General features: G+C 43.0%; 1 protein-coding gene across 1 annotated transcript; it reads right to left on the minus strand.

Annotated features, from left to right (window-relative positions):
• DGAT2L6 (diacylglycerol O-acyltransferase 2 like 6) lies at positions 1-27427 on the minus strand. Its single transcript, XM_025373382.1, has 7 exons — positions 27243-27427; positions 6013-6123; positions 5512-5582; positions 4899-5103; positions 3289-3463; positions 826-1037; positions 1-388 (listed from the first exon to the last, which is right to left on the minus strand). The coding sequence occupies exons 1-7, from the start codon at positions 27325-27327 to the stop codon at positions 234-236; spliced, it is 1014 nt and encodes a 337-aa protein (XP_025229167.1). The 5' UTR covers positions 27328-27427; the 3' UTR covers positions 1-233.
• Positions 27428-27967: the final 540 nt, after the last annotated feature.

Genomic DNA, 27967 nt, shown 5'->3' on the forward strand with positions numbered 1-27967 from the left:
AGGTCCAGCCCTCCCCAGTCCTCCCCTGCCCCTCTGGTTCTTTCCCCTAAGCCTGCCTCAGCCACTTAGGAGACTACTCTATTGCTAGAACTCTGATTTATTAAATAATTTCTGGTTTGGATGGTCTCCTCTCTCATCCTTACAATCTTTCCCTTTCCTGGAATTCTTTTTCTGTGGCTCTACTTGGATCCCTCATGGCTTAGGGGGTAGATTAATGAGGAATGTGCCTCCTGTTATATAATTGTCAGCTCTTGGGTCTCAGGGAGGCCATATTCAACTTTATGTTGGTCAAAGAGCTTGCGCAGGGCATTGATGTAGAGTGCGTGATACTTGTCCACTGTCTTCTGGTCTGGCCTCTTAATCCTGGGAATTGGCAGGGGTTCCCCAACTATGAAAAAAGACAAGAGACAAACATCAGAGTCCCCCCTCCTCAACTCAAACTACACATCCCTCACTGGGAGCCATGTCCTGAAACTCAGTATCTGGCTTTCCTCCCCTTCTTTCATTCTTTCCCTTTGCTCCAGTCTCATCCTGGCCCCTGTTCTCTGATCATCTAATCAAACCCATGCTCAAGAGAATGCAAGCAAGCTCAGGAGAGTGGTGACAGAATGTGTGTGAATGGTGATGTTCTTGTAGCAGATGCTGATGTCACATCCATGAATGGCCACAACTCTTATCTGTTTAGCTGTCCTACCCACCCTGCTCTCAACCACACCCATTGTCCATCTCAGATGTGAGTTGGGTCCCCCTGGACTTGATGGATGATTTAAAGTGGGTGGGAAGTGAATGAAGAAACAGGCCATCTGGAGATACTGGAAAGCTCACCAACAGTGGTAATGGGCCGATTGAAAGGCAGGAAGCCCCAGGATCCGTGAGTTAAGCCCCGGCCATGGAAGGTACAGAAATTTAGTCCCAGGATTTTTTTGAGTGTGTTCTGGAAGGCTTTTTGGAGCAACCTTAACCACGTGCCCTCAGGGAAGGTCTCCTGATTGAAAACCTCGTTCTCACCAAAGGAATATGAAGGGACAAGGTATGCCCTGCAAAGAGAGGGGCAGGAGTGTGAGCTCTCTGAGGAAGATCCCCAGAAAAATCCTCTCCAAGGTGGGAAACCTCTCCAACCTCCCCCTTATAGGACAAGAACCCAAGCACCCAAACATCTCCAGCCTCATGTCCCATTCCTGCCATGCCCCACTCTCCCAACTGAACTCTCTGAGGGGAGCTGCTGCTCTGCCTTGTTCTGGTATAGGAAGAAACTAATCTCAAAAGTTCTGTCTTCATTGCATCCAGCATCCAGAGCGTTCTTTGTAAACTGCATATCTGGACATGCCACTCCTCTCAAAATCTTGCAGAGCTCCTCAGTTTGCACCATGCTGCTTCCTTACGGCCTTTTTGCTCTGGCCTTCCCTCCCTGGCTAGTTTTTCCTCTCCCCACTCTTTCCTTGCAATCTGCTTAGCCGTATTAATTGTGCCTTGTATTCTCGTATTCTCTCATCTATGTCTTTGTACATTTTGCTTCCTCTGTCGGAAGTGCCTTCCCTCTGTCTTCATGTGGCTCATTCAGTTTTGCCCTCAGTCCCAATTTCATCCCCTTAAAGCAACTTTGTTTGACCACCTCAATTCCCCCACTGCAGATTAGGTACCCCTTATCTAGTGCTTACCTCTCTTCTACACTAACACTGCCCCAACCATGTATTACAGTCATCTCCTTACTTGCCTGACTCGCCCCATAGACAGCAAGCCAATCAAAGGCAAGAACTGGGTCGTATTCATCTTTGAATCCCTAGGCCCCGGCATAGCGCCTGACATGCCATAGGTCCTCACTGAATGCCTGAGTTCTTTCTCCCTTTTGGTGTGCCTGGAAACTCCTACTAATATTTCAAGTCACAATTCAGATGTTACCCACCTATGAAACCTCTATTCTGGGTCAAGATTTTTCCATCAATTGGTGCTCACATAGCACTTTGTACACATTTCCATTGTAGTGTTCCATTTGTTTAACAAATATTAAGTTCTTTCTATGTGCCAGCACTGTTTTAGGCCCTGGAGATGCATCAGTGAATACAATGGATTTTTAAAAATTCTGTCTTCATGGAGTTTACTTTTTTTGGGAGGAAGACAGACAATAAACATTGAAAATAGTAAGTAAACAAATAAATAAAATGGATGATCTATAAGAAGATAAGTGTAACCGGGAAAAAATAGAGCAAGATGGTCAGATAACCGTATTGAGAAGAGACATTTGAACAAAGACTTGAAGGAGATAAAGGAATGAGCCAAGCAGTCATTTGCAGGAATAGTGTTGCGGGCAGAGAGAACAGCTAAAGCAAAGACCCTAAGGCAGGAGTGGGTGGCTTGCTTGAGGGACAGCAAAGAGGCCAGTGGTACTGTGATGGAATGAGAGAGGAGTGAGAGGAGTGAGTGATGAGAACAGAGAGACAGCTAAGGACCAGATTATTCCACGTCTCGCAAGCCCTTGTAAGAACTTTGGTTTTTACTCTGAGTGACATGGGAGCCACTGGAGCATTTTGAGAAGTGACATGATCTGACTCGTGTTTAACAGGATCATCCTGGCTGAAGCTGGGAATAGACTCTTGGGGGTGGGGGAGGCGGGAATGGATACAGGAAGAGCAGTTAGAAGTGTTATAATCATCCAAGGGAAGAGATGATGGTAGTAAACCAAGGGGTGGTAGTCTAGGTAGTAAGTGGTTGGATTCTGCATGTATTTATTTGGTAATTATATGTGCATGGGCCTGTCTTCTTCCATATTGGACTGTGAGTTTGCAAGGACCAGGTCTTATTTACTTTTAAATCCTAAATGCCTAGTACTATGCCTGACATACAGTGGGTGTTCAGTAACTGCTGAATGAATGAGGTCTATTTCTCAAACCAGATTGTATACTCTTTGGGGCATGTCTTATCTTTTTGATCCTCACAGCATCAAAGCTAGTGCCTCCCCTTGCAGTTGGTAGATTCTCAGGGCCTCTCAGTTAACAGGTTGATATAGAGTGGAGCCCCGCTTTCCCAGACCTCCAGCCTACCAGGTCAATGGGCAGAAAGTAAAAGGTTTTCTTCTGCTGTTCTTTCTCCAACTTCAAGTAAGAAAAGTGCCCACTGAAATGTATCTGGAGGCCCCAACATCCCTAAGGCACAATGTGAGGGGGTAGACGGAAGGAATTAGAGTGAAGATGGGGGCCCTCTAACAGGTGCCCAGGGAGGGCACCATTCTGGAGAGGGCTACAGAGGGCCTATGACACCCTGACAACAAAGCACTAGAACCTTGGAACCTACCCTGTTTTCAGTGCCAACTTCACAAAACCTTTACGCTGCTTGAGGAGGAGAGTGGAGGCTCCTGGCTGGCACAAGAGAGCTTCAGCAGCTCCACCCACCACAATAACCACGGCATTGCCTGAGCCTTTCTGGGTCAGCAAGTACTTCAAGGCTGACCTACTCACGGGGCACACACCTGTGAAACCAAAGAGTCAAGTGGTAGAAAAACTTCATGCCTGAGGATGGGATGAGGGGTTTTTCCAGGCTCTTCCTGTCAGAGACAGTTCTTCTGTTTTCTGATGATTGCTGTTTCCACCTTTCTGTCTCTGACCTTCGTGTCCTGGGTTATGACTGCTCTAGCCTAAGGTTGGTTGGTCCTTAGGGTCAGCTGTTTGCCTTGGGGGTCTGTGCTTCTGCAGCTGGGTCAATACTGAGTTCCTCTGCCTCTTACCATCCATAGCCTACTGCATTTCAGATCAATAGTATCTAAGCCCACCTCATCCCTCTCTACCCATGAAGCACAGCCATCTTCCACTCTGCCCAGGCTGACAGCACTGGAGATCCTCCAGAGTTCTCTCCTCCAGGGCTAATCGAGACTAGCCACCACCAACCTGCTTCCTCCTAAGAGTAACCTGCCAAAGGGAAGCCAATGGCTGGGGTTTCTGGAGAGTAGGCAGACCCCTGAGCCTGCCCAAGCCAAACTGAAATGTAGTTGAATGATGGAATGTGAATGACACCCTGTTGTTTAACAACAATCATCTAGCCTTTCTCACTTCTGTCTCCCATCTTTGCCCTGTGCTCACCATCTAGTCTCCACTGGGATGGCAGAAATTGCCTCCAGGCTCTAGCCATTGAGAAAGAGTCCCGCTCCAGGGCCATGCTAACCTCAGAGCAGAGTAGAAGCACTCTCTGGGACTCTAGTGGTCCCACCTGGCCCCTCCAGAGAACTGTATCTTACCTTTTAATGTTTGACTTCAGTTGTTTTCTGGTGTCCAGAAGGATGACTATTTGTTCAGAGAGAGAGACATTTGTCACAGTGCACTGACCTGAAGCTGAGCATGGGGAAGTTGTTCTGGATACTCTGATGAACTCCTATCCTTTATCCCTTGGCGTTTTATGCAAGTGTGAAGGGGTTCCAAGGAGATAAAAGTCATGGACCAGGAGAGTTTTAGCTAGTATGATAGACTTCAAAATGCTTTTAAGACACCATGGTGTACAAATGACCAGCCCAAAGACGCCAACTGACATCCTAGAGAGAGCCTGGTGAAGTTCACCGGAGCGATCCCATTCACATCTGCTTTTCCCTGCATTTGTGTTTCATTCTTGGCTTTCATCCTCTGATTTGCACTTTGGCATTGGTCCTGAATTCCAGCCTTCTGGTTCTCCCTCTGAAAAAAGTCCTGGTGACTCTTATGAATGCCTATAACTTCCCCTGCTGTGCAACCAAACCCTGCTTCCCAGATCTTGGACAGAAACTAATGCTTAGCCACATACTCCTGTTACGGGCCCAGGGTGTGCTGGACTTATTTTCTATCACGTACTCTTCAAGCAGGGAATGATTGTCAGGACTTATTGGGGTTGCACCTTTGAAGTAGGTAAAAAAAATAGAATTAATTATTTCTTATACTCACCCATTGACATCACATATTCTCGCACAATTGGGATCCAAAATATCCCTTCTAAGGTCCCTACAAAGGGAGTGATGGATGGGAAAATCCGAGCAATGCCAGTGGCCTCAGTGGCAAAGTTGATGAAGACACCAAAAGAGAGAACACCATGGGGGTGATTGGCAATGATGTAGTTGTGTTTGGGAGAAAGATCATGAGTCTTCACCAGCTGTTAGAGGGAGATTGAGTCAGAGCATTGGCTACAAAGAAGGAAGAAATGACGTGTGGACTAAAATCCCAGCAGGTAGCCTATGTTTCCCTTCGGGAGCCCCAAATCCCTGTTCACTAAGATGTCATCATTGTCATAGGACTCACGATGGTCAGAGAGGTTGACCAGGGCTCACGTGAGCCAGGGCTCACGATGGTCAGAGAGGCTGACCTGGCTTTGCCAGTGCAGGAAAGGCTGCCATCCACCTGTCTCCCCACCTGCCCATCCATCTCGGGCCCTTGCTTTGCATTATGACTTGGGGCCTTGACCTTCGCTGCTGACCACCAAAGCCTCTGAAGACATGGAGCTGAGTAGGGAGCAAGAGTCTGGGCAACAGGAACTGAAGGCACCCCGAGGAAGAGTAGTCACCTTTACTGGGAAGTAATTTCGGAAATAAGTCCATAGGGTCCAGTTTCGTACCCAAGCTGAACGCCTGCCGCCTGTGTATACAGAAGGGAAGGGAAGAGTCTGTAGGGCATTGTAGTCCCTCTACCTCTCCCAGAGGAGGCGAGTTCTGCCTGCAGTCCTCAGGTCACAGGAGGGGCCTCCTTCTGACACCTCAGAACTGTAAGTACTGTCCCTGAATCCAGTCCCCAAGACATAGGAAGCCCCTGCTCCTCTAGAGCTGACCAGAAAGGTGACAGGAAAATAGTCTGAGGCTGGGGGCACCTGCCCAGAGACCTCAACCTCATAATTCTTCCTCAGCTACCTGGTAGAGACCTCTGTCCCTGCTGAGCTTTGCTCTCCCTTCTCCCCCCCCTTCCTTCGCCTCTCCCTTACCCTTGGTTCTCCCTCTCTCCCTCCACCTCCCTCTCCCTGTGCTTCCACTGTTGGCCCAAACAGGATGACCATTGTGCCCCTGTCTCTTACCTTGACTGTGGGTGTTCCAATCATAGGTGAGCCAGGCTAAGGAGAGCACAGCCAAGGACCAGAACTTACTGAACAGCAGAAAGTAGGGTATAAGGAGAATGGGAATAGCTCCTGAGGAGACACAAAGGGTTCACGCCTTTCAATTCCCTTCAAGTTTTAGTACACCGCTCATAACCCCGGCCTCTGCTCTACACTACAGGAGCAGGGCTAGGCTGGTGTGCGACCCTTCTCTCCTTCTCCCCTCTTCCCCAACCCCTCGCCCTCCATTTGTCTCTGCTGTGGTCTAGGCAGGCCTCTGAGCCCCTGGATCTGGGTCTCCTTGATGGTCAAACTCTCAACTGAAGAAAGAGCAGAACCATGAAGTTGGGGTCAAAGGACAGCATGGCTTGCTGAATGGGAAGAAGAGTACATTGGGCTGGTAGCTGAATCCCCATTCTGGGACCTCTGGAAATTCTTTCTAAAAGCTTGAACCGCTTTCCTGTGCTGAACTGCTAAGTCTGCATATTCCAGCAGGGACGTTACCCGCAGTGTACAGGCTGTTTGATGCTGAAAAGTAAACATGGATTAAAAACTGCTCCACTTTGGGAGGCCGAGGCAGGTGGATCACAAGGTCAGGAGATTGAGACCATCCTGGCTAACACGGTGAAACCCCGTCTCTACTAAAAATACAAAAAATTAGCGGGGCAAGGTGGCACACACTTGTAGTCCCAGCTACTCGGGAGGCAGAGGCAGGAGAATCGCTTGAACCCGGGAGGTGGAGGTTGCAGTGAGCAGAGATAGCACCACTGCACTCCAGCCTGGGCAACAGAGCAAGACTCCGTCTCGAAAAAACGAAACAAAACAAAACAAACAACAACAACAACAACAAAACTGCTCTACTAGGCCAGGTGCGGTGGCTCACTCCTATAATCTTAGCAATTTGGGAGGCCAAAGCGAGAGGACTGCTTGAACCTAGGAGTTTGAGACCAGCCTGGGCAACAAAGTAAGACTCTATCTCTAAAAAACCAAAAAAACAAAAAACACAACAACAACAACAAAACCACTTTACTATGTTTATTTTGTTCCATTCAAAAGTGTCACGAAGGTTCAGAAGGGGAAGTCTGTATTAGCAAATGACCATAGCAGGCTGTAACTGCGAACATGATACATCTTACAGCAGTGGGAATGAATTCCATTAAAAAAATCTGCATTCATGAGAAAGAGGGGCTGAGTATACATATGGTGAATAAAAAAGACTTAGCTAAGGGAATGACTTCTTTGACCAGGTACCATGTCATGGCAGATAAAAGTTTAGGGAAGAAGAAACTCAGGAGTTACCTACCAGCTCTTTGTCTCTTGCATTTTGGACATAAATGAAAATAGCAGGAAAAGGCTGAGTGGACAGTGCTTTAAAAAGTCATGTTATGGAGTAGAAGAAACCTTTGTAATAAGCTGAATTGCCCTCATAAGCACTGGTCGAGATGGTTGTTGTAAGCATTCGAATTAGACAGGAAAGAGTGGTGGGAGGAGTTTTATGGGAAGCCTGTCATGGAGAAAAGCCTTGCTATCCATGCCCTTCATCAAAGAGGAGAGTAAATTTGCCAGTTAAGCTTCAGAAGAAAATTCAGATAAAGTTAAATAAGAATCATCACTAATTAAAGTTAGCTTAAGTGTATCATTTCCTTTATATTTTGTTTTAAATACATTTTGTTTGTATTCCCAGTATTTAGAAGAGAGCTTGGCACACAGTATGTGTTCAACAAATATCTGTAGACCGATTGAAAAAGAAATAAGAAAATGTTTTCTGTTTTCAGTAGTAAACTTGATGATTACTATTTAGTCAGCATGTGTAGTGTTATTTAAATGTGATGTTATTTTAATAGCATAGACGGATTAGTTGTGTGCCTTTCATCTCACTCATTTATCCACCAGTCCTAAAGGCGGTCTAAGAGCCCTTACCTGGGTAACACCGTCCCCCTTGTGGAACCTATTGGAACTGCAGGTATGACCCGGCAGGAGACCAAGAACGTTTTCTCAGAGCAAGGCTTCCAGACCCAGCCTGAGTGTCACTAGAATCGTGCACAGTGACAAAAGTGGAATTTAAAGATATAGGAGAGGCCGGGCGCGGTGGCTCACGCCTGTAATCCCAACACTTTGGGAGGCCGAGGCGGGCGGATCACGAGGTCAGAAATCGAAACCATCCTGGCTAACACGGTGAAACCCCGTCTCTGCTAAAAATACAAAAAGAAAAAGAAAAAAAAAAAAACAAAAAAAAACTAGCCGGGCTTGGTGGCAGGCGCCTGTAGTCCCAGCTACTCGGGAGGCTGAGGCAGGAGAATGGCGTGAACCCAGGAGGTGGAGCTTGCAGTGAGCCGAGATCGCGCCACTGCGCTCCAGACTGGGCGATGAGCAAGACTCCATCTCAAAAATAAATAAATAAATAAAGATACAGGAGAAATAGAGGCCAAATGTGGAAGAGCTAAGTCTCATGGAAAAAGAGTTCCGTGACATAAAGCAAGGGTACCTGAGAAAGGAATGATGAAGAACAAGCATTTATGTATGTGTGACACTCCCTTAGTTATTATGGCCTTGACACCAGAAGATGGTTCCAATCTCTCTTGTCACGTACAAGTGAGGCGTCTTGGAGAGGGTTATCAAAGAGGAAGTTCACATAGGTAGGCTTCTAATTTAGTTTGTAGTGAAGATGGCCAAGCCATTCTAATATATGCGCACTGGGGAGGGAAGAAAAAAAGGAAAAAAATGAAGAAAAAACTAATATATGCGCATTGGTAGCTCATCGTAATTTTAACTTGCATTTCTCTAATAGCTAGTGATGCGAAACAACTTTTCATGTGCTTGTCTGCTTTCTGCATATCCTCTTTGGTGAAGTGTCCATTCAAATCTTTTGCCCGTTTTTCTTTTTCTTTTTCTTTTTTTTTTTTTTTTGAGACGGAGTCTCGCTCTGTCGCCCAGGCTGGAATACAGTGGCCGGATCTCAGCCCGCCACCTCGCCCAGCTAGTTTTTTGTATATTTTAGTAGAGACGGGGTTTCACCATGTTAGCCAGGATGGTCTCGATCTCCTGACCTCGTGATCCACCCGTCTCGGCCTCCCAAAGTGCTGGGATTACAGGCTTGAGCCACCGCGCCTGGCCTATGAGTTCTTTATCTATTTTAGAGATTAACCCCTTGTGAGATATGTGGTTTGCAAACATTTTCTTCCATTCTGTGGGTTGCCTTTTCATGTAGTTGATTGTTTCCTTTGCTAGGCAGAAGATTTTTAGTTTGAGGTATTCCTGCTTGTTTATTTTTGCTTTTGTTTCCTGTGCTTTTGTTGTCATATCCAAAAAATCATTGCCAAGGCCAATGTCAAGGAGCTTTTCCCCTATATTTTCTTTTAGGAGTTTAATGATTTCAGGTCTTACATTTAAGTCTTTAATCCATTTTGAGTTAATGTTTGTGTATGTTGTAAGGTAAGAGTCTAGTTTCATTATTTTACATGTGGATGTCTAGTTCAACACCATTTATTGAAGAAACTATCCTTTTCCCATTGTGTATTCTTGGGACCTGTTTCAAAGATTAGTTGGCTATAAATGCATGGGATTATTTCTGGGCTATCTATCATATTTCACTGGTTTCTGTGTCTGTTTTTATGTCAGTACCATAGTGTTTTGATTACTATGGTTTTGTAATATAGTTTGAAATCAGGAAGTGTGATGCCTCTAGCTTTGTTTTTTTCTCAAGATTACTTTAGCTATTCAGGGTCTTTTGCTGTCTCATACAAGTTTTAGGATTTTTAAATGTTTCTTCTAAAAATGTCATTGGAATTTTCATAGGGATCGTACTGGATCTATAGATCACTTTGAGTAGTATAGACATGTTAATAATATTAATTTTTCCAATCCATGAACACAGGACATCTTTCAACTTATTTATGTCTTCTTCAATTTTTTTTCAATGTCTTACAGTTTTTGATATACAGATCTTTCACCTCCTAGGTTAAATTTGTTCCTAAGTATTTTATTCCTTTTAATGATATTGTAAATTGAATTGTTTACTTTCATTTCTTTTTTGGATAGTTTATTGTCAGTGTATAGAAATGCAACTGACTTTTGGATGTTCATTTTATATCCTGACATTTTACCAAATTCATCTATTAGTTCTAACAATTTTTTGGTGGAGTCTTTAGGGTTTTCTATATAAGATTATGTCATCTGCTAACAGAGACAATTTAACTTCTTTCTTTCCAATTTAGGTGCCTTTTCTTTCTTTTTCTTGTGTAATTGCTCTTGGTAGGACATCCAGTACTGTGTTGAGTAGAAATGGCAGAATGAGCACCCTTGCCTTGTTTCTAATCTTAGAGGAAAAGCGTTCAGCTTTTCACCACTGTGTATGATGTTAGCTGTGGACTTTTCATATATGGCCTTTATTATGTTGAGATCCATTCCTTCTATGTCTAACTTGCTGAGAGTTTTTATCATGAAAAGATGTTAAATTTTGTCAAATGCTTTTTCTGCACCTATTGAGATGATCTTATGATTTTTATTCTTCTTCTGTTAATGTGGCATATTACATTTATTGACATATGCATGTTGAACCACCCCTGCATCCCAGGGATAAATCCCACTTGATCATGGTGTATGATCCTTTTAATGTGCTGTTGAACTTGGTTTGCTAGTATTTTGTTGAGGATTTTTTGCATCTATGTTCACCAGGGATATGGGCCTGTAATGTTCTTTTCTTGCAGTATCCTTGCCTAGCTTTGGTATCAGGGTAGTGCTGGCATTGTAAAAGGAGTTTGGAAGTGCTCCTGCCTTTTCAATTTTCTGGAAGAGTTTGAGAAGGAATGACATTAATTCTTTTTTTTTTCTTTTGACACACAGTTTCACTCTGTTGCCCAGGCTGGAGTGCAGTGGCGCGATCTCGGCTCACTGCTCCCTGGTTCAAGCAATTCTTGTGCCTCAGCCTCCCGAGTAGCTGGGACTACAGGAGCATGCCACCATGCCTGGCTAATTTTTGTACTTTCAGCATGTTGGCCAGGCTGGTCTCAAACCCATCACGTTGGCCGAGCTGGTCTGGAACTACTGACCACCTATGAAGCTGTCTGGTCCTGGGCTTTTCTTTGTTAGGAGGTTTTTGATTATCGATTAAATCTCATCTGTCATTGATCTGTTTAGATTTTCTTCCTTCATAATGTATTCTTGGTAGGTTGTATGTGTCTAGAAACATATCCATTTCTTCTAGATTATCCAATTTGTTGGCGTATGATTGTTCATGGTAGTCTTTTATAACCTTTGTATTTCTGTGTTATCAGTTGTAATGTCTCCTCTTTTATTTCTGATTTTATTTATTTGATATTCTCTCTCTTTTTTCCTTGGTTAGTTTAGCTAAGGGTTTGTTACTTTTGTTTATCTTAGGGTTAGTTTATTCTTTTTTTTCTAGTTTCATGGGATGTAAAGTTAGGTTATTGATTTGTGATATTTCTTTTTTCTTTATGTAGGTATTTATCATGATAAACTTTCCCCTCAGAACTGTTTTTGCTGCATTCTATAAGTTTTGGTTTGATGTGTTTCCATTTTCATATGCTTCAAGATACTCTTTGATTTCCACTTTTAACTCTAACATGAGATAAGAGACAAAAGTATTAAAAATAACTACAGCTGCAATAATTTTTTAATGGATACATGATATAAAAAGATGTAAAGTTAAAAGTGATTTACACACTACCATTTTGGATTTGATGATATATTTACCTTTACCAGTGAGTTTCATATTTTTATCTGTTTTAATATTGTTACCTAGTATCCTTTCGTTTCAACTTGAACACCTTTCTTTAGCATTTCTTGCAAGGTAGGTCTAGTCGTGATGAACTCCTTTAGCTTTTATTTGTCTGGAAATGCCTTTTTTTGTTGCTAGAGATGGGGTCTCATTTTGTTACCCATGCTGAAGCACAGTGGCATGCTCATAGCTCACTGAAGCTTTGAACTCCTGGGCTCAAGCGATCTTCCTGCCTTAGCTTCCCAAGTAGCTGGAAGTCCAAGTAGCTGGACATCACCATGCCTGGCTAATTTTATTAGTTTTATTTTTGCAGAGACAGAGTCTCACTATGTTGCCCCAGCTGGTCTCAAACTGGCCTTAAGCAATCCTCCCACCTCAGCCTCCCAACATGCTGGGATTACAGACATGAGCCACCATGCCTGGCTTTGAGAATGTCTTTATTGTTCCTTCATTTATGAATGACCACTTTGCTGGTTATAGTATTCTTCATTGGCAGTTTTTCATCTTTTAGCACTTTGAATGTATCATCCCACTCCCTCCTGGCCTGCAAGATTTCTGCTGAGAAGTGGGCTGATGAGGTTCCCTTGTATGTGATGCAACTCTTTTCTCTTAATGCTTTCAATATTCTCTTTTGTCTTTGACTTTTGACAATTTGATTATAATGTGCTTCAGGATATTCTTCTCTGAGTTGATCTTGCTTGGGATCCTCTGAGCTTCATGAATCTTGCTGTCCATTTCTTTCCTAGGATTTGTGAAGTTTCCAACCATTATTTCTTAAAATAAGCTTTCTGTTTCTTTCTCTCTCTTTTTCTTCTCCTAAATTATGGGACTCCCATAATTAGTAGATTCATTTGCTTATTGTGTCCCATAGGTTCCTTATGCTGTCTTCACTCATTTTCATTTTTTTCTTTTTTGTTTCTCTAATTGGCTAATTTCAAATTACCTATCTTTGTGTTACCCATTTCTTTCTTCTGCAGGATCAAGTCTGCTATTGAAACTCTTTCTTTTAGTTTTCAGTTCTGCCATTGTATACATCAGCTCGAGGATTTCTGTTTGGGTTCTTTTTATGGTTTTTATTTCTTTATTAAACTTCTCATCTCATTTATGTGTTGTTTTCCTGATTTTGTTTAGTTGTCTGTGTTCTCTCACAACTCACTGCACTTCAGGATGACTATCTTGAATTCTTCATCAAGCCTTTAATAGATCTCCATTTATTTGGGCTGTTACTGGAGCTATACTAGTTTACTTTGGTAGTGTCATGGTTGCTGGATTGTTTGTTATTTATGTAGCCTTTCATTGGTGTCTGTGCAATTCAAGGAGCAAATCAGTCTTTATAGACTGATTTCAGCAGGTTTATGGGAGGGCTTCTGCTAGGTCACTGGGTGGGTCCCTGGGCAGGCAGGACAGGCCCAGGACTGTGGCTGAGAAGGGATAGAACCAAGTCATAGGGCTGCCTCAAGATCTATAGCCAAGACTGAGGCCTGCAGGCCTGCCTCCATGGGCATGGACAGGTGTGCCTCCTGCCAGGTTCCTGGGTGGACAGGACTGCTCTGGACAGTGCAATGGAGCTGGAGCCAAGTTATGGGGCTGTTTCAGGATCTGCTGCGGTACCAAGGTTAGCAAGCTTGCTTCCTATGGCACAGACAGGCACGACTCCCAGCAAGCCCCTGGGAAGGCATAATTGCTCCCATACCACAGCAGAGTGTGACCAGAGCTGAGTTATAAGGCTGCTTCAGGGTATACTACTGGGACCAAGATAGGCAGTCCTGTAACTTGAGGCACAGGTGGTTGTGACTCCTCCTGGACGCCTTGGAAGATGATTTTGGTGGCGGAGTCAAGGCCAAATGGCATTGTAGCTGAGTTTACAGGGGGATGAGACTATTTCCAGGTCTGTAACCTTCATCATGGTCAACAACCCTGGGTGTGGGTCTGCCCTCTCAAAACAGCCTTCCTTGGTGTTGGACTCTACTAGAGTTTTGCAGCATCCTACCTGGGTCCAAAATTCCCACAAAGATACTTTGGTCCACGGATGGCTGCCAAATTCTTGTTGCTCTGGAGAGATGTGATGGACTTCCCATTCACCATCTTGTTGATGTCATACTTGAGTCAATTTTTATAGAGCCTGAAGTTTGGGTCAAAGTTCATTTTGCCACATATGGACATCAAATTTTCCTACACCATTCCTTGAAAAGACTTATTCATCCTCCATTGAATTGCTTTTTCATCTTTGTCAAAAATCAATTGACCATATTCGTGTGTTTATTTCTTGACTCTCTTTTCTGTTCTGTGGATCAATATATCTATTTCTTGACAAATATGTCACTGTCTTGATTGCTGTAGTCTTATACTAAGTCTCAAAATCAGATGGTATAATTCCTTTAACTTTATTCTTTCTCAAAATTGTTTAGTTATTTGTAGTTTCTTTGTTTTTCTATATAAACTTTTGAATCAGCTTGTTTATTTCTACAAAAATTCTTTTTTTTTTTTTTTTTTTTTTTTTGAGACGGAGTCTTGCTCTGTCACCCAGGCTGGAGTGCAGTGGCCGGATCTCAGCTCACTGCAAGCTCCTCCTCTCGGGTTCACGCCATTCTCCTGCCTCAGCCTCCCAAGTAGCTGGGACTACAGGCACCCACCACTTCGCCCGGCTAGTTTTTTGTATTTTTTAGTAGAGACGGGGTTTCACCGTATTAGCCAGGATGGTCTCGATCTCCTGACCTCATGATCCGCCCGTCTCGGCCTCCCAAAGTGCTGGGATTACAGGCTTGAGCCACCGCGCCCGGCCAAAAATTCTTGATGGAGGTTTTTAAATTAAGCTTTTTATTCTGACAAAACAAGATTATTTTAATAAAGTCTTGTATAATCTTCATCTACATCTGCCCATTGTCAACATTTTACATTTGATTTATCTTTAAATGTAAAAATGTAAGTATATACATATGTTTGTATTTGAGAATACATCACAGAAATTATAACCTTTTGCTTCTAAATACTTTAGCATGTATTTTGCAAGAAAAACGATATTCTCTTCCCTTATAGCACCCACAATGCTATTACTGAATTTGGGAAATTTAATATTTTTGCAAAACTGTTACCTAATATACCCTGGCTGTGATTTTTACTTGAATTGCATTATACTTATAGATCAGTCTGGGGAGAATTGGCATCTTTACTCTGTTGAATCTTCGAATCTGTGAACATGGTATGTCTCTAATTATTGAGATCTTTTATTTTATTCATCAGCATTTTGCAGTTTTTAGCCTATGAATCCTGTATGGTTTATTAGATTTATTCCCAAACGTTTTATTTTTGAAGATATTGAAATGGTATTGTTTTTTAAATTTCCGTTTTCAATTCTTCTCTGCTAGTATATAGAAATGTGATTACTTTTTATGCATGATCTTGTATCCTGTGACTGGCTAATCTCACTTGTTAGTTCTTGGAGGTTTTTGTTTTATTTAAAGTAGAGTCCTTGGGATTTTCCTTACAGACTATCATGTCATCTACAAGTAAGGACAGTTTTATTTCTCATTTTTTCCTATCTGTATGCATTTATTTCTTTTTTTTCTTTTTGCCATATTGCATTTGCTAGGGCTTTTAGTATACCGTTGAATACAAGTGGTGAGAATGGACATCCTTGCTTTGTTTCTAATCTTAGGGAGAAAGCATTTTGTCTTTCATGATCAAGTGCGATGTTAACTGTAGGGGTTTTTTTTTTTTTTTTTTGGTAGATGCCCTTTATCAGGTTGAGGAAGTTCCCTTCTATTCCTAGTTTGCTGAGAGATTTTATCATGATTAAGTGTTGAAGTTTGTCAATTGATATGATTACGTGGGGTTTTTTCATGCTTAGATGGTTAATATGGTAGTTTACATTGATTTATTTTCAAATATTTACACTTGCCTTCTTGGATAAAGGCCACTTGGTCACGGTGCATTATTCTTTGTAATGTATTGCTGGATTCAATCTGTTAATATTTTGTTGCTTTTTTCATTTATATATATGAGGGATCTTAGTCTATAGTTTTCTTTTCCTTTTTTTGTACTATCTTTGTCTGATTTTGGTATCAGGATGTGGCCTCGTAAATGAGTTGGGAAATGTTCCTTTCTCTTAAGTTTTCTCGCAGAGATTTCATAGAATTCGTGATATTTCTTCTGTAAAATGTTTGTAGAATTTGCTGTTGAAACCATCTGGGTCTGAAAATCTCTTTTTGGAAGGTTTTTTTTTTTTTTTTTTTTTTTTTTTTTTGAGACTGAGTCTGGCTCTGTCGCCCAGGCTGGAGTGCAGTGGCCGGATCTCAGCTCACTGCAAGCTCCGCCTCCCGGGTTTACGCCATTCTCCTGCCTCAGCCTCCCAAGTAGCTGGGACCACAGGCGCCCGCCACTTCGCCCGGCTAGTTTTTTGTATTTTTTAGTAGAGGCGGGGTTTCACCGTGTTAGCCAGGATGGTCTCGATCTCCTGACCTCGTGATCCACCCGTCTCGGCCTCCCAAAGTGCTGGGATTACAGGCTTGAGCCACCGCGCCCGGCCTTGGAAGGTTTTTAACCTTCTAAAATTAAGATTATAGTGATGGGTTATTTATTTCATGTTAGGTGAGTTTTGACTGATTGTGGTTGTCAAGGAGGTCTCCAAATATAATTGCTAATTTGTCTATTTTTCTTTTTAGAGCCATCAGTTTTTGCATCATGTATTTTGAAATTCTATCATTTGAGGCACACACATTTAGGATAGTTGTTTTCTTGGTGAATCATCCCATTTATCATTACATAGTGTCCCTCTTTATCCCTGATCCTGACTTTAAAAAAAGTTAAACCTGTATAGCCTCAAATGGCTAATGATTACTAGCTTAAGTTAAAAATGGTACCAATATGACCTAAGTGGGTCCTTTCTTCAAATCATCTCTGATTCATCTCACTTGCTCACTTATCCCATAGATGAATAGCCAATATCTATTGTACACTTATCATGTAAAGCTAAGCGTTTCACGTGGCATAGTTCATTTACTCTTCATAAAGACCCCATGAGAACAGTAATCATTATCATTTTGTGGATGAGGACCTGAGGTTCAGAGTGGTTAAATAGTTCCAAAATTACACAGCTAGGAGATAAGTGAACCAGGGCTGAGAACCAAGATTGTCTTACTCCAGAGACTGTACCCTTAACCACCAAGCTCTAGCTGTTACTTCCATTTAGTCAGGTACCAATTCTTGCCACTTCTGCCTTCCAGATCTCTTTCAAATTATTATATTTCCCACCTCTATGCTACCACTTGCTCAAAGCCACCATTATCTCTCACCTAGATGACCACCAGTGTCTTCTAAATAGGCTGCCTGCTTCCATTGGAGCCATGACCCAGCCAGTGCATTAAATGCAAGTCTGTCTCTGTCACTCTATAGCACGTAGCCAAGGACATGGCTGGTTTGTCAAAGAGGCATATCTGTGGCTTTATGATTACCTACTGTTAACTGTGATAACCTATTAAGTTAACTATAAATATAAGAACCTGTGGGAGTATATGGTAATTTAACAATTCAACAATTAACGTGGTTTCCTGTGGCCCTTAGGATCAAGTCCGGTCTCCTAACCCTGGTTTAGAAGGATTAGGAGATCTTGGTGATCTAGGCCCTGGCCACCACCTTGTCCTTTGCATTCCACCATGCTATTCTTTCAGCTCCTTCAAGTGCTCTCTAGCTTCAGGGCTTCTCTGCATGCAGTCCCCTTTGCCTGGAAAACTCTCTCTTCAGCCCTTTGTCTGGCTACTTCCTATTCATCTTTCAGGCCTCAAGATAAATGTCATAGGTTCAATATTTTTAGGCCATCTTTGACTTCTTTCCCTTTCCAAAAAAATCCAAAACAAACAAACAAACAAACAACAACAACAACAACAACAACAAAACCTCTTCTATCCGTCTTCCTGTCTCTGTCCCCATTGCCACTGCTATGGTCCAGGACTTGATTTTTTTCTAGTCTGGACTGCAGTATTTTGTCTGCCCTTCAGCTACTGCTTTCTTCCCCTCCAATCCATTTTCCACACCTCTGCCAGAAATTTTTAAAAAGCACAATCACATAATGTTGTTTGCTTTCCCTAAAACCATCAATATTTTCCAACTGCTGACAGAATAAAGTCTGCACACATTGGCCTGGTATTCAAGGCCCTCACTGGCCTAGCCCCATATATCTTCCTAGCCTCATCTCTCAGTGCCTGTACTCACATTCCTTATGCTGCAGCCTAGTATTTCGCAAAGTGTTTCTCAGCCTAGTGTTCCCATGCTCTGTAGGGACATTAGATGATCCAAGGTGGCATATGGATAAAAAGTTATTTGAATGCATAGAGAATAAAAGCAAATTCATGGTAGCAATATAAAATTTCCTGTTAAAATACATTAATTTAGGCTACAGAGATGACTTAATTTGAAGGAAAAGTATGTTAAGTAATAATAGCATGGGTGGTACACAGCTGTGGAAAGAGCCAGAAGGTGGGACACAAATGGCTAAAGTATGGGAAACAGGGGCCCGACCACCTTTGTCTACTTCCCATTCCCTCAATTCACCATGTAATTCACATTTCTGTGCCTTTGATGATGCTGTTCCCTTATTTTTATTACTCTGTTTCCAACTTTCTGCTTATCAAAATTCTCTCAGGCTTTAAGGATTAGCTCAAATGACACTTCCTTGTGATATCTTTGCTCATCTCCTGGTCAGAATTAAGGACTGCCTCTTCTGCACACTCCCAAGACACTACTCGTGCTTCTTTCTGGTTCTGGTCCATTTTGTTTGATTGTGTAATTAGTACCTCATATGTCTGTTTCTCTCCCTATCAGACAGTAAGCTTCTTAAAAACAGCCTTTAGCACAGTGCCAAGCACAAAGAGATAGCTTATGATAATTATTCATTACATTGAATTGTAGTAAAGGAAGAAGTTCGATTTCAAAATTCTCCAAGTTGCAGGTGAAAGTTAATAGGAAGAGAAACCACCAATGCCCTTATTCCAAACAAGGAAAGGCCTTCTGAAGTTATAAGGTGTGCATGTGTGTGTAAGGATATAGGCAACGAATTATTTTCAGTGTAAGGTGAAAGCCTATAAATCTTATGGGTGAAAACATTATGTTTCATGTTTCGGGGCAATGACCTAAATATGAATGTTGGCAATGCTTGCCAAATCTAGTCAGTTGGCTCAATGCCTTCAGAAATTAAAAAAACAAACAAAAAAAAAACAAAAAAAAGGGTAGTTTGTCAAAGAGGAATCCTGTAGCTTTGTGATTACTTGTTGGATCCAAATAAACTATCAATATAAGAACTTGTAGGAGTGACAGGTAATTTAAAAATTCAATAAACATTGATGAGCCTACCTCATATGAAATCTCTATGTTAAAAGCCATGGGGACAGGGTTGGGAACTGAAAAGAGGAGGGTGAAGGGAGTAAATATGGAAATGATGAAAAGAATGCATGCATGGTCCTTGATACCATGTATTGACCATTTGTTGTGAAAGGCACTCTATTCAGCACTTAATGTATATTATCTCATTTAATGTTCTTGCAATCCTCATAGGCGGATAATTTTATTATCTCATTTTACAGATGAAGAAACTGAGAATCAGAGAGATCATGTATCTTTACTCCAAGCTGTAGGAAAAAAGTAGATAGCATTTGTTGCATCTTCATTGTGTGCCAATAACTATTTTAAGTACCTCATGTGTATTAACTCATATTAATACATGTGGAAAACAAAATTCCTGTCTTCCAGAAGCTCTGGGTTTCTTGTGAAAGGTAAGGTTCAGAGTTGAATTTTGGAGAAAAGGTAGGATTTTTGTCAGATGGCTTGGTAGAGGAAGGGTCCTCCATGCACAAAGAAGAACTCGAACAAAGGCCAAGAGATGGGAGAGTCCAAGGCCCGTGAGTAACATCATTACCTGCAAAAACACAGGCAGCCTAAGGAAGCCGTGGTACAGGAGATGAAGCTGGGAAGGAAACTGGAAAGATTAGGCCTGATGCTGAAGGGAATGAGTAGCCAGTAAAGGTTATTAAGCAGAGAGCAGAAGAGTAGCATGATCGTGTCTGTTTCAGGAAGATAATCTGGAATAACTGTGAGAGCAAGAGAAACTATAGGCAAAGAGATCAGCTAAGAGTTTTGGCATTCAGATGAAAGCCAGTGGGAACCTAAAATAGGCTACCATTTCACATAGCAATTTGAAAGTCACCAAGGAGGTAGAATTTTCAGCCCAACACAGCTGATTTGATGCTGGGGTGATGGAAGGGGATTAATGAAAGATGCCGTGATGGGGTATGTGGGAATGCTGGGAATGCATCAAAGTCTAGGCCGGGCGTGGTGGTTCACTCCTGTAATGCCAACATTTTGGGAGGCCAGGGCAGGAGGAGCACTGGAGTCCAGGAGTTTGAGACCAACCCAGGCAACATAGTGAGACCTCACCTCTACAAAAAAATTTTAAAATTAGCCGAGCATGGTGGTGCACACTTGTAGTCCCAGCTACTCGGGAAGCTGAGGCAGGAGGATCGCTTGAGCCCAGGAGTTTGAGGCTGCAGTGAGTTATGATCATGCCACTGCACTCCAACCTGGGAGACAGAGAGAGACTCTGTCTCAAAAAAGAAAAAGAAAGAAAGAAGAAAGAAAGAAAAAGAAAGAAAGAGAAAGGAAGAAAGAAAGAAAGAAAGAGAGAAAGAGAGAAAGAAAGAAAGAAAGAAAGAAAAGAAAGAAAAAGTGGTTGTCACTCCTCTGTTGATCAAGTGGCAAGGTTGGCAGTATCTTATCAGGTGTGGCGGTTGGGCTCCAAGTAGTCAATTTTGGTAGTTGAAAGGAAGAAAATTAACATGTATTGAGGATTTTCTCACCTCAGAGATCTCTGGAACAGTCTTGAGAGGCAGGTACTATGCTGTTTCTGTTATGGTACAGGGTGAATGACTTACTTGCTCAAGGTCACATAGAAAGTAACAGAGACTTACTTGCATAAGGTCTCATAGCAAGTAAGTGACAGACTGGTCTATCTGACTCTGAAGACTGTGTTCTACTTTTATTTATTTATTTTGAGACAGGGTCTCGCTTTATTACCCACGCTAGAGTGCAATGACGTGATCACAACTCACTCTAACCTTTACCTCTTAGGCTCGAATGAGTCCCCCATTTCAGCCAGCACAATAGCTGGGACCACAGGCATGCACCACCATGCCTGGCTAATTTTTTGATTTTTTTTTTTTTTTCTGTAGAGATGGAGTCTCACTCTGTTGCACAGGCTGGTCTCAAACTCCCAGGCTCGAGTGATCCTCCCACCTCGGCCTCCCAAAATGTTGGGATTACAGACATGAGCCACTGCACCCAACCTGTTCTATTTTTTACAGTACCAGAAACCAGAGAAAGAGGGCAGGCCCACACACCCAAAAAAGGATGTCCAAGGGAGAAAAGAAAGAGTAAGAGTGAAAATAAAGATTTCTGCTGAGGAAGAAGAAATCTGGAAGACCTTCAAGTTAGTGTCAAGCTTGATCTTGCGTGAAATATAATGATGATAAGAAAGAGCTCCTGTTCTCATGGAGCTTATTGGGTAGAGGGCACAAAAGATATAATGGCTGCTCCCCAGCCTATTCTTTCAAAGTGCTCTAGACTTTCAGAGGCAATGTAGTCTTGGGTTGTCTGGAAAATGTACAGAGAAGATATGATTTGAGTAATATCTAAAAGGAGGCGCTGTCCCTGGAGAGTCCAGGAAGAGCTATCATGCTGTCTTTCCAGTGGCAGGAGTAGTAGGAGTAGTGGGAGCAGAGGTGAAGGAATGGGAGAGTCGATTTCCTGTTTGTTTAGTGAATAGATTACCTGGAACGCAAGGCAATCATGTAGGGAAGAATAGGAGGATGAGCTGGCAACGGGTTAACACCAGAGAGTGGAGGAAGACTTTGAATGCCCAGTCTGACACCTTTATACATCACCACACAGGCAATGGGAAACCACTGACTATTTTTGAGCAGGAGAGGGATGTAATCAAAGATGCTTTTGAGACGGTGGCTCATGCCTGTAATCCCAGCACTTTGGGAGGCTGAAGCGGGTGGATCACCTGAGGTCAGGAATTCGAGACCAGCCTGGCCAACATGGCAAAACCCTGTCTCTACTAAAAATACAAAAAAAAAAAAAAAAAAAAAAAAAAATTAGCCAGGTGTGGTGGCACATACCTGTAATCCCAGCTACTTACGAGGCTGAGGCTGGTAAATTGCTTGAACCTGGGAGGCAGAGGTTGCAGTGAGCTGAGACTGCCCCACTGCACTCCAGCCTGGGCAACAGAGTAAGACTCCATCTCAAAAAAAAAAAAAAAAAAAAAAAAAGGGATGCTTTTGAAAGACCTCCAGAAGCAGGCACTGGAATAGATTGGAGAGGGTGGAGATCAGAGGTTAGACGATCAGGAAAAAGAATATTGAGATAGTTTAGGGGGATGGTGATACAAGCCCAGAAGAGATGAGGGAAAGCCATCCTCTGAATGAAAGCTGGCCCTGAGAGGGGCTGTCAGAGCCACAGCCTAATTCTAAGGACATGAATATTTGTATTCCAAATCTCCTCCAAGCCGTTTTCTCATTCCTCTCTTCTTGCTTCCTCCCTCCTTCTTGTCCCTCTGCCTTTTCTCCATTTTCTCTATTTCCTCCCCATTACTTCCAGTAATGCTCCGTAATCAGCTATGATTCTGAACATCATTTGGGAAGGAGGGGAAGCACTGAGGGAGGCTCTGAGCAAGATAGAAGGAAGGAAGGAAAGAAGGTGAGAAAGAAAAGGAAGAAGGAAGGGTGGAAGGCAGACATTTCTGTAGGAGCATTTCCCATGAACCAGGCTGAGAGACTAGGGACACAGACTTAGAGGGATTGCAGTACTTCTTTGGAGTCACACAGCTAATTGCCATCTAAGTCTGATGAACTCCAGAACTCATGTCCTGTTTGCCATGCCACGGTGACTCCCTTTCCTGTCTCCCCTGATCTGTTCAACTTGTATAATATTTTCTTATTCTGATACCCTAATATCACTTTGTCATGGCTCTTTCACTCACCACAGTCTGTCTTACATTATAGTGATCTGTGTATGTGTCCAGCACTGGCACATAAAATGGGGACAATGGTTGAGTGAATGATTGGTTTATCTCTGTTACTAGATAGTAAAGAGCCTGTAAGGATCTCACAGCAAGGACAGCCCAAGATCTTATCATTAGTATTTACTCTATAACTGTTGGATTGAACATATTTGAATGTCTTAGGCACCTGTGTGGGCATCACGCCCTGTTGGACACTGAAGCTACCTTGGTAACTTTCAAGACCCAGGATTTATGTTGTAATTTCTAGCATAGTCACTAAAAGAACAGAAACAGGACGTATAGCACCTGAACAAGAAGAGAAAGACAAATGGAATGGTAAAGCTAATCAGTCTAAAAGAAGTCAAATCAAATGGCCAACAAGCACACGAAAAGATGCTCAGCATTATTGATCATCAGGGAAATGTGAAGCAAAACCACAATGAGATATCATCTCACACTCATTGGGATGGCTATTATTTAAAAAACAGAAAATAAGAAGTATAGGTGAGGATGTGGGGAAATTGAAACTCTTGTGCACTGTTGGTGGGAATGTGAAATTGTGCAGCCGTTAAGGAAAACAGGATGGCAGTTCCAAAAAAAAAAGTAAAAACAGAATTACTGTGTGATCCAGGAATTCCATTTCTGGGTGTATATCAAAAGCATTGAAAGCAGAGTCTCAGAGATGTTCGTACGTCTATATTCATAGCAACGTTACTCACAATAGCCAAAATGTCAAGGCAACCTAAATGTCCATCAGTAGATGAATGGAGAACAATATGTGGCATATCCACACAAGGCACTGTATAACTCAGCCTTTCAAAGGGAAGAAATTCTGACACATGATACCACATGGGTGAGCCTTAAAGCCATTATACTAAGTAAAATAAGCCAATCATGAAAGGACAAACACTGGAATAATAATTCCAATTATATGAGGTACCTAGAATAGGCAAATTCATAGAGACAGAAAGCAGAATGGTGGTTTCCAGGGGCTGGAAGGAGGGGAAATTAGGGAGTTATTGTTTAACGGATACAGAATTTCAGTTTGGGAAGATAAAATTCTGAAGATGGATGGTGGCCATGCATTGTGAATGTACTTAATGGCATGTACTCAGAGCACACTTAGAAATGGTTAAAATGGTAAATTTTATGTTCTAGGTATGGTACCACAATAAAAATAACTTTTAAAAATGAAGGTGAAAAAAGTCCCATTTATTCTTTTTTTAATTATTTTTAAAAATTTTTAATTTTTTATTTTGTTTGAGACAGAGTCTTGCTCTGTCACCAGGCTGGAGTGCAGGGGCGCGATCTTGGCTCACTGCAACCTCCGCCTCTCGGGTTCAAGTGATTCTCCTGCCTCAGCCTCCCGAGTAGCTAGGACTACAGGCGCATGCCACCACACCCAGCTAATTTTTGTATTTTTAGTAGAGATGGGGTTTCACCATGTTGGCCAAGATGGTCTCGATCTCTTGATCTTGTGACCCGCCCGCCTCAGCCTCCTGAAGTGCTGGGATTACAGGCGTGAGCCACCACACCCGGCCCCATTTATTCTTATGTGTTTCCACTGAAGACACATGGGTATCATCCCCACTCCACGCCTCCAGCTCTTCTGGGACAACTAGAAACCATTGAAATTTGGGGGTGAAGGGGCATTACTTGGAGGCTAATCCTCACCTTCTTGGTCCCTCACATATCCAGTTATCTGATACACTCTCTACCCTATACCCAGCAGGACGCACTGTCCTTTGAGAGAGGAAATGAAATAGAGAAAAATATATATAAGAAAGTATCATTTTCTGGCAGAAAAATGAGTACATTTTAATTAGAAAAGCTGCCTCGGCCGGGCGCGGTGGCTCATGCCTGTAATCCCAGCACTTTGGGAGGCCGAGGTGGGCAGATCACCTGAGGTCAGGAGTTTGAGAACAACTTGGCCAACATGGCGATACCCCGTCTCTGCTAAAAATACAAAAATTAGCTCCGCGTGGTGGCAGGCGCCTGTAGTCCCAGCTACTTGGGAAGCTGAAGCAGGAGAATTGCTTGAACCCGGGAGGCAGAGGTTGCAGTGAGCCAAGATCGTGCCATTGCACTCCAGCCTGGGCAACAAGAGCGAAACTCCGTCTCAAAAAAAAAAAAAAAAAAAAAAGCTGCCCCAGAAGAGCCTTCCTGGGTGGAAGAGGCCCTACACCTAAAAGGACCCGCTCACAAAACTCATCCTCTCTTGATATCTTTTCCCTGCTCTCTCTGCCCCATCTCTGCCCATTCTTTCTGGGATCCTGATTTGACACAGTTGCTGCCACCCTGATAGCAAGTGTCTTAGGACATTCCTGTGTCCCTCACTTTCCTGGCTGAGGGCCGGAACTTATCAAAGGGGTCTTTTTGGGGAAGTTAGGGGAAATGCAAAGGAAAACAAAAAGAAACTATGAAAGTCTAGAAACAACTAAGTTTACTAACAAAATCACTTTCTTCTCTCGATATAGCTAAAGTCAAGCCATCAATGGGCTTAGCGTGTTTTGATTTTAATAAGGCTTAATAAGTCTGCATTTTGAGAAGGCTGTGGACCCCTCTGGCAGTCTGGTGAAGCCATGGACCCTTTCTCTGAATAATATGTTTAAATGCACAAAATAAAATACACAGATTTACAAAGGAAACCCATTATATTAAAATTCAGTTATCAAAATATTACCCACAATGTGATATAGTAACATATGTGCTTCTTGATGTATGCATTAAATAACCAGATCTAACAGCAGTGCCAATAACTACTGGTGTTTTGAAGTAGTCGTGAACATAAATGAAATTTCGAGATACCTGCAACAACTGTAATATGAAATGCAAATCTCTGTGATGTCTGTTACTGACACTCACAGGTACTCCTAATACTTTGTGGTTTATTGCCTGCATTCATCATTGAAGGAAATACTACATTTCAATTAGATGTTAGTGGAAAGAAAGAGGCAGTTTGTTTTATTTGTTTTTTTTGTTGTTGTTTTTTTTTTTTGTTTTTTGTTTTTTGTTTTTTTGAGACGGAGTCTTGCTCTGTCGCCCAGGCTGGAGTGCAGTAGCACGATCTTGGCTCACTGCAAGCTCCGCCTCCCGGGTTCACACCATTCTCCTGCCTCAGCCTCCTGAGTAGCGGGGACTACAGGTGCCCGCCACCACGCCTGGCTAATTTTCTGTTATTTTTAGTAGAGATGGGGTTTCACCGTGTTAGCCAGGATGGTCTCAATCTCCTGACCTCATGATCCTCCTGCCTCGGCCTCCCAAAGTGCTGGGATTATAGGCGTGAGCCACTGCACCCAGCCGAAAGAGGCAGTTTTATTCATCCCAATTCAAAGTACCCCCCCATCCACCCTGAATTTTTGGTCTATAGGACCCTGGTTGAGAGCCTCTGCTCTAAGGATCATATAGCCTCCCATGGGTTGGAACCAGCTATCTCCTACCTGTCTCATCCCTCAGGATGACATTATTTCTCCTCATCCAGTTTTCAAGCTTGCCCCTGTAATTGACCGCCCCCAAATCCCCGGTTTCTGGCAAGGAAAATCTTGGAGCTGTCAGCCCATTTGCAGTTTGCACTCCAGCCTGGGCGACAAGAGCGAAACTCTGTCTCAAAAAAAAAAAAAAAAAAAAGTGCTGCCTCAGAAGATCCTTCTTAGGTGGGAGAGGCCCAACACTGTTGACTTCCGTGCCGTGAGTCCGCGGAACAACTGGCTCTTTCTCAAAATTCTGTCTGAGATGTCACTGAGGCAGCCCTCAGATTTTCCAGAATTCTCTCACCGTAACTGTAGACTAGAAAATCACCCAACACCTACCTAGTAACACCAACTCTGTAAGCCACCACCACTTCTGCCCTGTCCCTGAATATGACTCTTTTCAGCTAGTTCACAGGGGGACAGCTCCTGAGAAGGCTGGAGTGATTTTTTTTTTTTTTTTAATCTGGAGACAGAGTCTTGCTCTGTTACCCAGGCTGGAGTGCAGTGGCAGGATCTCGGCTCACTGCAAAGTCCACCTCCCGGGTTCAAGTGATTCTCCTGTCTCAGCCTCCCAAGTAGCTGGGATTACCCGTGCATGCCACCATGCCCGGCTAATTTTTGTATTTTTTCTTTTTCTTTTCTTTTTTTTTTTTTTTTTTTTAGTAGAGACGGGATTTCACAATGTTGGCCAGGCTGGTCTCGAACCCCTGACCTCAGGTGATCCACCCGCCTCAGCCTCCCAAAGTGCTGGGATTATAGGCGTGAGCCACCGTGCCTGGCCTGGAGTAATCTTTAAACCAGAACAGCCGCAGCCTCACTCCTGGCCTTTGTGCCTGGCAGATCCTTCCCAGAGGGTGGAGATCAACCAGACGATCTCTTTGGAACCCTCCTCATCTGGAGATTGGACACTCTTTTGGTTTGTTCCCCATGTGCTCTCCAGCCCTTGGGGCTCACTCACCTAAAAATACATAGACTGGAATCCATTGCAAAACAGAGAGGGTTTGGAGGCCCTCCTGGAGATCCAGTCGGGAGAAGAAGGCCATGGTGATGGTGCTGTTCTGTTGTGATAAGAAGCCCAACCAGAAGGTCAAAACTTCTTAAGCTGAGTTGATTATAGATGCTTTGCTATAATCTCTTATTGTGGAGTGAGATTAGCTACTGGGGTTTTGTCAAACTTGACCAAACCTTTCCTCCACTGCTCCGCCCCAACTTCCTACCCACACATCAGGTTGCAGATCAGGCAGTATAATTGATCTCGCCAGTGGTATCCTTTCTCCACGTGTGCCCCATTGTAATGAAGCAGAAATGGCCCTGGGGTGGCTCTAGCTGTGAGGGAGGGGCACTCTTGATAAATCAGTGCAGGAAGAGAGTAGCTTGGGCCTCAAATAGGACCTCTGAAGAGCACCCCACTCCCTTTCCCTGCTTAAGAAAAGGGACTTGGCAGCCACACTTGTTTCTGCCCTAGGGGTTCCCCCTTGTCTCCTCTTGTCTTCTGCTGAGTCACCTAGCCCACTGGGGCTGTTTTTCTGCACTGGATATCTGTTAATAGACTCCTCAGATCCCTCTTTGTGCCTCTAGTCCCAAGGGCCCTGTCTCAGTGGCCAGACACCTTATCATAGAGCGGGAGAAGCATTGCACAGAAGGAAGACCTGGCTCCCAGTCCCTGCCCTGCCATGCTCTTCC

This window comes from Theropithecus gelada, chromosome X (assembly GCF_003255815.1).
Source record: "Theropithecus gelada isolate Dixy chromosome X, Tgel_1.0, whole genome shotgun sequence".
In the NCBI taxonomy this organism is placed as follows: Eukaryota; Metazoa; Chordata; class Mammalia; order Primates; family Cercopithecidae; genus Theropithecus; species Theropithecus gelada.

Bases quoted from the DNA above. Each gene is read 5' to 3' on its own strand.
- DGAT2L6 (XM_025373382.1), bottom strand. From the start codon at position 27,327: ATGGCCTTCTTCTCCCGACTGGATCTCCAGGAGGGCCTCCAAACCCTC. The intron at 5,583-6,012 runs GTAAGAGACAGG...CTGTATACACAG, and splicing joins TTGGAACACCCACAGTCAAG to GCGGCAGGCGTTCAGCTTGG. The intron at 3,464-4,898 runs GTGAGTATAAGA...TTGGTTTCACAG, and splicing joins AGAATATGTGATGTCAATGG to GTGTGTGCCCCGTGAGTAGG.